The following is a 12,537-nucleotide window of genomic DNA, read 5'->3' as shown; positions in this document are numbered from 1 at the left end:
CTTGTGGGATTATGTCAGAAGACTTCCATTGTAAGATAACAAGAGGTACCTTGACCTGAAAATCAACAGAGCTGGCATGTTCTAGACTTGCAGGAGCCCTGTCTGATGGAAAAAGGCTCTCATAAACTATACGTGGGCAGCAAGTCCCCTGAGAGAGCTACCATTCAGGCAGCTGCATGCATCTCTGTTGTGGAAGTGTGGCACAGAGAGAAGTATGGAAGATACACATCTCATAGAACTGGAATTGACTTCAGGAGAAAGAAATGAAGTCTTGAGCAGGTTGGCCGGGGCCATTAACCAGTGAAATGCTAAAACGCCACGTAGAAACCGCAGGCAGCCAGTGCAGATCTAGAAAGTGGCCGTTGTATGAGTGAAGCAGGATCCTCTGCTTAAGAAAAGGCATTATGCACTTACTGCAGTTTCTACATTGGCTTATTTTGGAGCTACAAATGATGCATATTGCAGTAGTCTGGGCTTGAGCTGACAGTCCTGAATAACTGAATTTAGATTTGCTTTGGTAAGAAACGATTACAGTGTTTGGGCAGTTGCAAATGAAGACAGGCTTCTTGACTATCAGTGAATGGTGATCATCCAGTAATAGCCAAAAATCTTGCCAGAGCCACAGTTGTAAAAATGACTACACATGGCAGAGACACATGCTTAATCAGAGAGATGGATACATTTTTTGTCACATTTTCCGTTTGCTTTCTCCATCCTTCTACAATCCCTTTTTTGTCTAGCTGTAACTTCAGCCATCTTGTTCTCATCCATATGTCACTGAGGACCAAGCACCATCTAGACCTTCCCCAACAGATGCCTGTCTAACTTGCTCTTAAATACCTCCAGTGATGGAGATTGCACAACTGCCCTACGTTCAAGAGCCACGGGTTGCGTTCCCCTGCTTTAGAGAATAATAAGATTCAGGTGCATTCCATCTACTATTTCCTTCCTCCTCTCACTATATAATTTGATGAAAATTAGGAACCATGTTTATTTGGCATAAATTATTTTTATAATCCCTGTTATCAGAGTTCTCTAGATGTTTATAGGTTCTTTTGATACTTTTTCCATACTGTTTCTAGGAATTGAAGTTAGATTTACCTGGTGACAGTAATCAAAATCACTTGTTTCCATTTGTTTTTAAAGACCTATCTCTTTCAATATTTAACCTGTGTGTTTTTCTAATAGAAAGCATAGATATGAGGTTTTTTTCCCCCACAGTAGTTTATTTTATAATCCAAATGCTTGTACTGAACTTTTATTTTCTTGCAGAGATTATTTTGAGCTCTTTCTGGTTTGCCTTTGCAAAAATGTTTGTGTGCTTTAAGGGTTGTTGTCAGATTAAAATCTAAACACTTTTTAAAAAAAATGTTAAACATAGTTCAGAGACTCCATGTGCTCCTGAAGCTTCTTTCTAAATGTTATGGTTTTATAAATGTTGTTTAAACCAAACGCTCTCTCCCTTATTGCTGTGTGAAAGAACAGCAACAGAGAACTCTGACTATGCAGGATGAACCCAGGAGCTGACTATGTATCTAGTGCTATAGAACAGTGTTTCTCAATTTTTTTTCCATAAAGTATCTCTTAAAAATATTATAAGTATCCCCAGTATCTGCAATTTTCAGACACACACACACTTTTTCTACCATTGCAACACATTTTATTTCCTTCTGAAAACATTTTCTGAATAATTGCCTGCATATTACAGAGCAGTGGTTCTCAACCCTTCCAGATAAGTGTAACGTTTCAAGAGTCTGATGGGAGCATGCAAGACCAAAGTTTCAGCTCACTTTTAAAAACTATACTTGCTTCCAAAATCAGACAATAAAATACAGAACTGTTGCAACACAGTATTACTGATAAGTTGCTTACCTTTTCATGTTTACCATAAAGTATAAGATAAATGAATCAGAATACAAATAGTGTACTTAAATCTGGGTGTGTAAAAAAACAGCTGTACAAACAAGTCATTGTATGAAAATTGTTTATATCAGCTTCAGTACTGCTTTCTATGTAAGCCTTTTGTAAAACTAGACAAATAGTTGGATGAGTTGATGTACCCTCTGGAAGACATCTGAGTACCCCAAGAGGTATAGGTACCTTTGGCTAAGAACCACTGATATAGAATACATAGCTTGATTTTCAGTGTTGTAGATCCACTTATGGGTCCCACTGATTTCAGCGGGAATGATGGATGCACAATTCTTCCAGAGATCTAAACTAGAATGAACTGAAGATGTGGGACAAAGGGGAGTAATATTTTCTCCAAATCTGTTTGTTACCACCGAAGTTGCTTTTCATGCTAGCTGGTAAAACATTTTCAGATATGTGTGATTTTTTTAAGGTGGTTGATGTTTCTTTCAAAACACATTTACAAGAAGTTTAGAACACTTCTTATGTGTTGGTTTTCTTTTTAACTGCCTTCTTGATTGTGTGCAGCAAGTCCATAATAATTGGCCTTCTAATGATATTAACATATGGTGCAGCTCTGTACTTTAAAATATGCTAGTGTACTGATAAAGTTTCAGTGTTGGAAATGTTCTGTGCTAATATTAGAGCATAGAAGGGACTAGTATGATTTGTACAGTAGTTAGCGTGATATTTGTTTTGAAGAATATTGTTATTGAGTCTTAATTTATTCTTATTTCCTTTATTGCTACAGGCCGTTTGTATCCAAACACAAGGTAAGAGATTATGTTGTCCTTGATACTACTTTACCAGTTGAAAATATGGGCGAGGGTATTCTTTAGCATGATTAGATATTTTTTTTGAGGAGGTGGTTCAAAAATTGCGTACAGCACAGTCTTCTGAAATAATTCTAGAGTCTGAATTTAAAATGAACAAGTTACACTTACATGTGGTCCTGTTTTACAGCTAGTAACTACTGAAAAGCCCTTGGGAGGCAATCGTTTTGTTCAGTTAATGGTGTCAGAAGATTTAAAGGAACGAGGAGCTGCTGCTTATGATTCAGGTACATCTTGTATAGGTTGTGCAATATTTTTAAATTTACTCCTGTTGATGGTATGCAGTTGCAGCACATGGGCTGGATTCCAACTGTAACAGAAATGTGAGAATACATCATTTTTGCACATTTTCATTTTTCACAGCGTAAAATAATGTATTTGCACAGCATAAATAGTGAAAAGCTATAATTAGGGAATGGTCTTCCTAATGTCAACTACTTTAGCATTTTAAAATACTTGAATTTTTTGTTGTTGTATCGTTTCATATAACATTAAAAAAGCAATTTTTAATAAGTCCAAATGTCATACTAAGGCTAAGCTCCAAGGAAAATTCCAGTCATCCTCTGGTATATAAAATGCCTGGCTAGCAAAAGGTCTTGTTATAAATCCTAAGTTGTAGCCATTAATTATTTAAAAGATGCACATTTTCATCTGACTTGTTCTGTAACAATCCTGTGAAAAGCTGCATCTTTCGCAGGTCTTAAAGAAATAAAATACGTCATTAATATTCAAGATGATAATGGAAGTCTGTCTCTATTCACTTCCCCTTTCTGCAAGGACGCATCAGTGATATATTGGAGAATAGTTGCATGAGAATGGGGAAGGAAAGTTTCTTCTTCGAGTGGTCCCTGTGGGTGCTCCACAGTAGGTGTCGGGCTCGCCCTGGCGCCGCAGATCGGAAATTTCCAGCAGTCTCCGTCGGGTCGCACATGTGCTGATGCGCGTCGGTCCTTCGTGCACTTACGGTCATGTGCGCGATCCAGTCCCCACCAGTTCCTTCTCAACCACCAACGACTGCAGATGGAATCCACTCCGGCTCCAATGCCCGAGACAGATAAACTCTGATTTATTTTTTGTTAATAGTTATTAGTTGATACCCTAGTTATTATAGTTGTTTATGTTAGAGTGTATATAGTTAAAAAGAAAAAGAGAGCAAGGAAAAGTACGGAGGCAGCTGCCTCCGTCGGGTCCGCTATCTTAAGGCCTCGAACGTTATCTGTTATTGGACTGAATAACTGTTAAGTGCCCTGTTAGCACTCAAAGACTTTAAAGTTCAAACAATGTCCTTGCCGGGGTTTAAGAAATGTGACTTATGCCGAGAGGCTATGCCTGCCTCAGATGGGCATAGCAAATGTATCCGTTGCCTCGGGGAAGCCCACGTCCCTCAGAAATGCCCTCATTGCTCTAAGCTTACAGCTAGAGCCCGAAAGGACAGGGAAATGAGGCTAAAAATGTTTTTGTTCGATAAGGTCCTCCAGCCTGGGCCATCGGAGAAGCCTCACAAGGAGGGATCTTCGGGCTCGCACAAGAGGAAGGCGGCTTCCTTAACCTCCTCTGTGCAGAAGAAGAAGCAGCTTTCACCAGCTCGATCCCTGCCAGTCACTTCTGTGAGTGGGATGAGCGGAACACAGGGCCCAAGCCCGCTGGCTTCTCATAGCGGGAAGGCCGCAGCGCATGTACCCGTGCAGGGGCCTCCGCCCATTAAGGAGGCGGCACCGAGGGCCCTGCAGGCACCAGAAATGGCGGCACCGGCTTCCACGGCACCGAGCCTTGCAGCACTGATGACACCGGAGCGAGGGTACCCGGCACGGGGCCCAAAAGTGCCGGAGGGGACTACCCGTACGGCACTGCGCACAGCAGATCTGAGCGTGGCACCACAAGCAATGGAACCGAGCACAGCACCGACTACGGTGCCAAGGTCCCCGGCACCGGTGGGAACACCTACGGCTCAGGAACGGGGCAAAGCGAAGACCAAGACCCGGCACCGCAGTCCTTCCCCAGAGGTCATTGCGTTGCCATTATCACCTCGCTCTCCCCCAGAGGTTCACCAGGCAGCAACTCCAACAGCCTGCCTTAGACCTCCATCTCCATTCCTTCAGCCACCATCCCCCTGGCTTAGACACTTTTCACCAACCTCCAGCAGGGATCGCTATGCATACTATCACAGAGGATCCCCGCCATTGTCAACGTCATCTCGACGATCACGCCCTTCCACGCGTCACATCTACACTTTCCGGTCGTGGTCCAGGTCCCCATCACCGGGCCCTTGCCCCTGTTGTTATGGTCGCCCTTACCATACAGGACACCAGCACAGGGGGTCTGGATCTCGGGGAAGATCCCCGTCCACGCCTCGTCAGCACCCCAGCACACAGTCTCACCCTGGGGGAACATCGTAGCTTTCCCAGTCAGAGAGTGGTCCAAAGGATTTGGACCCTCATCCAGAACCCTCAAAAGAACAAGCATGTGAACAGAGTCAGGAACCTGAGGACTTAGAGGAGATGTATCGTAGCAATGCCTCCTTGTCCTCCCCAGATGAGGCAGTTGTTCCTGGCAATCTCTCTCCCCCGGACGACCTTAAACAGTTTCAAGAATTGTTCAAAAGGGTGGCTCAAACACAGGACATTGAAGTAGCAGATGTGCAGGAGAAACACCACAAGCTCCTCAAAAATCTGAGACCCCCGACTTCATCCAAGATCGCCATCCCATTAGATGAAGCAATTATGGAGTCGGCCACCAACATATGGCAGATTCCAGCTTCCATCCCTCCTACAAAAAAGAGGGCAGATAAGAAGTATTTTGTCCCAGCGAAGGGCATGGAATTTCTGTTTAGTCATCCACAGCCGAATTCCCTGGTGGTCGAATCGTCGCAACACAGAGCCAAAACGCCCCAATATAGGTCAGGGGGATCAGATAAGGACACAAGGAAATTAGACCTACTCGGCAGAAAGGTCTACTCATCTACCTTACTGCTGCAAATGGCGAATTATGCTGCTCGCTTGTCGAACCACAATTTCGACAATTATTCGAGACTTACCTCCCTCATGGATTTTCTTCCAGAGGACAAGAAGCCGGTCCTCAAAGCGATCGTCCAGGAGGGCTACGCAGCTTCACGAGCAGGAGTTCAAATTGCCTTGGATGTAGTGGACGCAGCAGCTCGTTCCACAGCCACTGCGGTAGTAATGCATAGGGAATCGTGGCTCCAGATGTCTGGGATTCCCAGGGATCTGCAAGTCAAAATCGCAGATCTTCCTTTTGATAGGCAGAAGTTATTTGCAGACTCAGCCGACTCGGTCCTACACTCCAGCAAGGACTCGAGAACTACGTTTAGGATCCTAGGTATATACACCCCCCGCCCCATACAGGAGGAAGAAGTTTTACCCACAGCAAAGGTGTTACACTTACCAGCCACAGCGTACTCAATATCAACGGGGGTATGACCAGGGGCGCCACCAACAGCAACAGCAGTACAGGGCCCCTAGATGTTGCCCCCAGCAGGGTCGCGCACCCTCCGGGCAAACCCTGAGACGGCAGGTTTGACAGGTACGTCGGGGACTGCAAGATCAAGACCATCTCTCAGTGCCAATCTCAAAACATGTTTCACCATTGGCTCAAACCATTCTACTCTCAATGGCAAAGCATCACCACAGACAGATGGGTATTGGAGATTATAGACACGGGGTACACGATCCCCTTCCAATCACTGCCACCACTGAAACCTCCCACCAGGTCCTTTTTCAAGGACCCCTCTCACCACACAAAGTTAAAACAGGAAGTGGACCACCTCATGTTCATAGGGGCGGTGGAGAGAGTACTGGAACAATTCCAAGGGAAAGGCTTCTACTCACGGTACTTCCTGACAGAGAAGAAGACAGGAGGCTGGAGGCCAATCCTGGGTTTACGGGCCCTCAACCAGTATTTGCGCAAGCAGCGGTTCAAAATGACTACAATTGCTTCCATAATCACAGCACTGGACAATGGAGACTGGTTTGCAACCCTCGACTTACAGGATGTGTATTTTCATATAGCAATTCATCCAGCACACAGACGTTTTCTCCGATTCACAGTAGGCAGGGAGCATTTCCAATACAGAGTTCTTCCATTCGGTCTGTCTTCGGCACCCAGAGTTTTTACCAAAATGCTGGCGGTAGTATCAGTGTACCTACACAGACAAGGTGTCTTCATTTTTCCATACCTAGACGACTGCCTACTGGAAGGAACCTCAAAAGCAGAGGTCTTATGCATGATACACATCACCACAAACACATTTGCCTCATTGGGCCTAATCATCAACCTCTCAAAGTCAAAGACCGAGCCCACGCAAAATATAGAATTTGTAGGGGTGCGAGTAGACTCTGCTACATCAAGGGTATACCTGCCTGATGCCTGTTCCGCACCATCAAATCCCTGGTACAAGTAATAATATACAGCCCATCTGTCCCAATCCTAACATGTCTACAACTGTTGGGGCACATGGCAACCACCACGTTTGTGGTACAGAACTCCAGGCTGCATATGCGAGGCCTGCAGCATTGGTTGGCGAGCGTTTACAAACCAATAGCCCATACCATTCTCAGGGCAGTATCGCCCACAATGGAGGTGCGAAGGTCACTGACATGGTGGGCGGACCCCAAGAACTTCCTAGTAGGGGTGCCTTTCTGCCAACCACAAATTACCGTTTTTCTCATGATGGATGCATCCCATATGGGATGGGGAGCGCACATAGGCAACGAAGTTACTCAAGGGCTATGGTCCCCCGTGGAAAAGACACTGCATATAAATATACTAGAGCTCAGAGCAGTGTTCATTGTGTGCAGGCGTTTTCGAAATTACCTGCACGGCAAAGTAGTCGGGATAAATACCGAGAGCACCTCCACCATGTTTTATATCAACCGACAAGGAGGGGCCAGATCTCATGCACTCTGTGCGGAGGCTGTCCGGTTGTGGAACTGGTGCATTGCCAACAATATAACCCTAAAAGCCTCATACTTACCGGGTGTCCACAACGTAAAGGCGGACCAACTCAGCAGACACTGTGCGCTCATGCACGAGTGGCAGATCTGTTCTGACCTGCTCCGACGAGTGTTTCACGAATGGGGGTTTCCCCAAATCAATTTGTTTGCCACTCACAACAACAAGAAATGCCCCCAGTATTGCTCCAGAGCAGGCATAGGGCAGGGATCCTTGGGGGACGCCTTCATGATCCCATGGAAGGGCCCTCTACTCTATGCGTTTCCTCCCACAACACTCATCCACAAGGTTTTGGAGAAAGCCAAAAGGGAGAGAGCACACGATACTCATAGTCCCAACCTGGGACTGACAGCAATGGTTCCCTCTGCTTCTGCGCATGGCATGCCACCAGCCACTTCCTCTACCGGCAGTGCCGGACCTTCTCATGCAGGCTTGGGGGGTCAATAGTGTATCCACGTCCTCAAGGACTCCACCTGCAGGCGTGGCTAATCCATGGCTCAGTGCCTTAGAGAGCACATGTTCAGAGGGAGTGAAACAAGTCCTGGAGTGCAGTCGGAGGACCTCCACCAGAAGGACTTACAAGCAGAAGTGGACACGATTTACCTCCTGGTGCTCTTCCAAGCACTTAGCTCCTCTGGACGTCCCTATAACTGTAATTCTAGACTACCTGCTGGAGCTCAAACGAGACGGACTCTCCCTATCCTCGCTAAAGGTCCATCTCGCGGCTATGTCAGCTTTTCGACACAAAGAGGAAGGGCCAACCACATTCGCCCATCCTGTTGTCACTTGGTTCCTAAAGCGGTTGGCAAACCTGTACCCCCATCGGAAACCGCTACTGCTGTCATGGAGTTTGGACTTGGTCCTCCACGTGCTGTTGGGACCACCCTTTGAACCATTGGCCACGGTTCCCCTCCGGTTACTTACCATGAAGACAGCCTTCCTTCTTGCGATTACGTCAGCCCATCGGGTGAGCGAACTTGCAGCAATAATGGCGACACCGCCGTGCACAGTGTTCTCAAAGGAAGCAGTGATCTTACAATTACACCCAGCCTTCCTTTCAAAGGTTTCCTCAGAGTTCCACATTAACGAACCAATAGCACTACCCTCGTTTTATCCTAAGCCTCACAACTCCAGCAAGGAGGCGCTGCTGCACTTATTAGATGTGAGGAGGGCGTTGGCCTTTTACATAGACAGGACTACGCCTTTCTGGAAAACGGACAGACTCCTGGTGTCCCTTGCACCCAGGTCAAAAGGGGAAGGCCTATCCTCACAAAGGATTTCAAACCATATCGTATCCTGCATAAGACTGTGCTATGAACTTTGCAAGATCCCTCTGCCAGTTCTGCCCAGGGCTCACTCCAATAGAGCAATGGCGGCGTCAACAGCCTTCTTCAAGGGAATCGCGCTAAGAGACATCTGCAGAGCGGCGACTTGGTCATCCTACGACACCTTTGCCAAGCAGTATGCCATGCACCAGGTGTTTGATGAGGATACAAGCCTGTCGACAGCAGTTCTTTCAAGGGCAAGCTGCACATAAATCGGGTACCCACCTCCTTTTTTGGGGTCACTGCTGGGTAGTCACCTACTGTGGAGCACCCACGGGGACCACTCGAAGAAGAAAGAGAAGTTACTCACCTGTGTAGTAACGATGGTTCTTCGAGATGTGTCCCCGTGGGTGCTCCACTACCCACCCCTTCCTCCCCACTTCGGAGCTCTGTTTCGTGTTTTTCAGAAGCATCCGGAGTGGTTGATCAGGAACTGGTGGGGACCGGATCGCGCACGTGACCATAAGCGCGCAAAGGACCGACGCGCATCGGCACATGCGCGACACGCCGGGGTGAGCCCGACACCTACTGTGGAGCACCCACGGGGACACATCTCGAAGAACCATCGTTACTACACAGGTGAGTAACTTCTCTTTTGCGTGTTCCTGAGGCAGATGGTGAGAGTTAAGTGGTCTAAATTCAATGCTTTTTTTAATCTCCTGTGGCAATTGTACTCACCCAGGAAATGGAGGAGGGGCACTCAGACACCAGGAGGTGTTGATGGCAGAGGACTACAGGTCTCTTATCCTTCTATTTCACACTCCTTATTACTACTGCTGCCGCCACCACCACCACCACCACACATACATACAGTTGTCTTTCTGTCTCGTTCTTACAGTACATCCACTGCTGTGCTATCTAAGCTCATTTACAAGACTGAAGAAAGTGCTGTCAGCTATCATGAGATTTTAATGTTTGGTATATTTCTTACGACCCCAATTTCTAGAATCAGGAGAGTGCATGAGAACCTCTGACTGCCTTTGCAGTCGCCTTGTTTTTTTACAAGTATGTTTGTAACCCACATCATCACAAATAAAAACTTGAAAACATGAAGTGACTGAACCCAGAAGCTTCAGAAACCAGAACAAAAATGTAAAAGAACACAAAATGTATTATTTTTATTGTTAGCTGGAAAACAAAATTTCTGTTTCACAGGAAATTCTGACATTTGCTTTTTCTTTTTCGGATGCAGATCATAAAGCAAAAATTTCCAGAAAAACTGAAATTCTGAAAAATTTCAATTCAGAACCATCATGTTTTTATAAAGTAAAAAGGTAGTTGTATATTAAAATTTATAACACAAAAATAAAAACAAATAAAACAAAGTAAGTCTCAAAAATTACTTAGACTTTCTTCCCTCTGAAATTTTGTGAAAATTGACATGTTCCTTCAAAATATTTGCATTTTGACAGACAGTTTTTTCCGGGGATAAACTGTAGCCTATGGTTGAGTAGAATGGTGTACCATCAAAAAAATTCCATCCAAGCTGTGATTGTTTAAATAGCTCATGATTTTGGGGACCTGACTAATGCTTTTTGAATGCTGAGGTTGGCAATACTGTGAAGTGTGCTAATATAACTTCCTTCCCTTCTGCTTGGCTGGCATATTTCTTTAGAAAGCAGTAGATGTGTGTACATGACCCTCACTCTGGCAGATCTCTTTAGAACAGTAGGTTTTTACAAAAGTCTATCTTGATCAGCTATTACTGCCTCTTCCATTCCAGGTATGTCAGCGGCAAGTGGAGCATGTTCTCCCACAGCTATAAAATAGAGAATTATAGCTTGAGTGAAGGAGGAAGGGTAAAATTATTATAAATACATTTGCCAAAATAAAAGAAAACCCTAACTGTGGGCTTTAATTCCATCTAACAATCACAATTTAAATAACATGGAGAGAGATGGAAAACTAAAAAATCAATTTTGTCTCACCTGTTAGTTGCTGTCTCTTCTCATTTAGCTTTTAAAGGCAATAATATGGTTATGAAAGTAAGAAAGGACAGGGAAACTTCTAAAGAGAAGTGAAGGGGGCCTTAGTAGGGAGTATAAATAGCCAAACTGAAAGGATTTCTACAAGGAGAAAAGGCCCAGAATAGCTATTGTAAAATAGTGTCCCATGGGGACATTCATGCTTGAGTGGATTAAGCTACATTGTAAGGAATTAGTATGTTCACATGGGAATCTATTGTGAAATAGCAATTCTGCAGTAACTATTTTGGACCATTTCCCAGTTGGACAAGACCTGAATTTGACATTTATAAATTCATTAAGTCCCTTTTACAGAGTGGATTAAGCTGAGCAGTATAAAGGCACTTTGAGGCTATTTGTACTCTTACAATAGCCATATACAGTACATACACTGCGTGGCCCCCTAGCATGGGTATAAATAGTACTGTAGATGGTGAGGCATGGACTAGGCAAGTAGAGTAGACATGCCAGAACCTTTGGATGTGTCCCCTACCCCTTGGTGTGCAAGCAGTTCTAAAATGCAACCACGTTATTCTGAAAATATATTTATTGTTCAAGCCAACTACCCACACTCAAGTGACAGATAGCAAGGAAACACTCCAGCATTTGGGAAGGTCTCTTGCAAAGGAGCTGGAAGGGAAAGACTCGAAGAGCAGGAAACTGCAGAAGCCTTTCCCCATTGCCTCCCCAGCTGCTGTAGTCCTGCACTGCCACGTGTAGCTGTGGACTGTAGCCTGATTATAACCTGGTTTTCACTGGAGTTTGTAGGTACCCATACCCCACTTGCCACTGCCAGTGATATACAAGGCTTTTGTGTGGAACAAGAGTGTCCATATGGGGGAGAGTGCAGAATAGCTACTGTCCTTTATTTTGAGACCTCGGCTTATTTCGCAATAGCTCCCTCTTCTAGATGAGACCACGAACTCCATTTATCTGCCATGTATAGAATGGGGAAATGGGTTCTTTGTGACCATATAATAATATGGAGATATACCTATCTCATGGAGCTGATCCTGAGAGGCTGTCAAGTCCAGTCCTCTGCCCTCATAGCAGCACCCCGACAAGCTTGTTAGCTTGTTTGTTTTATATATGTTCCCCAGATCCCTAAATGGCCCCCTCAAGGATTGAGCACACAATTCTGGGTTTAGCAAGCCAATGCTCGAACCACTGAGCTATACCTCCATCTATGCAGTGCAGGTGCAATGTGTACTGTGATAGCATCCTTGGCACTTCTTCATTAGATTCAAGGATTCTTGGGTGGTTTCATCTGTTGCATGTCCTTTGAAGACAGCTGGCTCCCAAGAAGGATTCACCATGGTTCTGAACTTGAGCTTCTTCTAGGAAAGCAGCTTTAAATTCCAACCAGGCTTCCATAAGAACCCAGCTGACTGGGGATTGGGGGAGAAGTGTAGACTCCCCTGTTTTATAGTCTATGCTGCTGTAACCCCTTCCTCTCATACAGTTTCTGCTGCCAGGGTTCTGGAGTTTGATTTCTGCCAGGTAAATGGATCAAGATCTCTAAATCTGTGTAGTGTT

At 45.1% G+C, this 12,537-nt stretch overlaps 2 protein-coding genes across 17 annotated transcripts in view; both read left to right on the top strand.

The window, feature by feature from the left end:
• Positions 1–12,537, top strand: part of SCCPDH (saccharopine dehydrogenase (putative)) — a 406,234-nt gene that overhangs the window by 280,678 nt on the left and 113,019 nt on the right. The gene's annotated exons all lie outside the window — the stretch shown is intronic.
• CNST (consortin, connexin sorting protein) overlaps positions 1–12,537 on the top strand; it is a 104,418-nt gene that overhangs the window by 57,238 nt on the left and 34,643 nt on the right. For all 16 annotated transcript variants that reach the window (XM_074990044.1, XM_074990042.1, XM_074990054.1 and 13 more), the window contains 2 exons: positions 2,663–2,684; positions 2,875–2,971. In XM_074990044.1, the coding sequence (XP_074846145.1) occupies positions 2,663–2,684; positions 2,875–2,971 (119 nt within the window). The remainder of the gene's footprint in view (positions 1–2,662; positions 2,685–2,874; positions 2,972–12,537) is intronic.

This window comes from Carettochelys insculpta, chromosome 3, assembly GCF_033958435.1.
Source record: "Carettochelys insculpta isolate YL-2023 chromosome 3, ASM3395843v1, whole genome shotgun sequence".
Taxonomy (NCBI): Eukaryota; Metazoa; Chordata; order Testudines; family Carettochelyidae; genus Carettochelys; species Carettochelys insculpta.
Note: the sequence above shows the minus strand (reverse complement) of the source record. Positions and strands in the feature narration are given on the sequence as shown.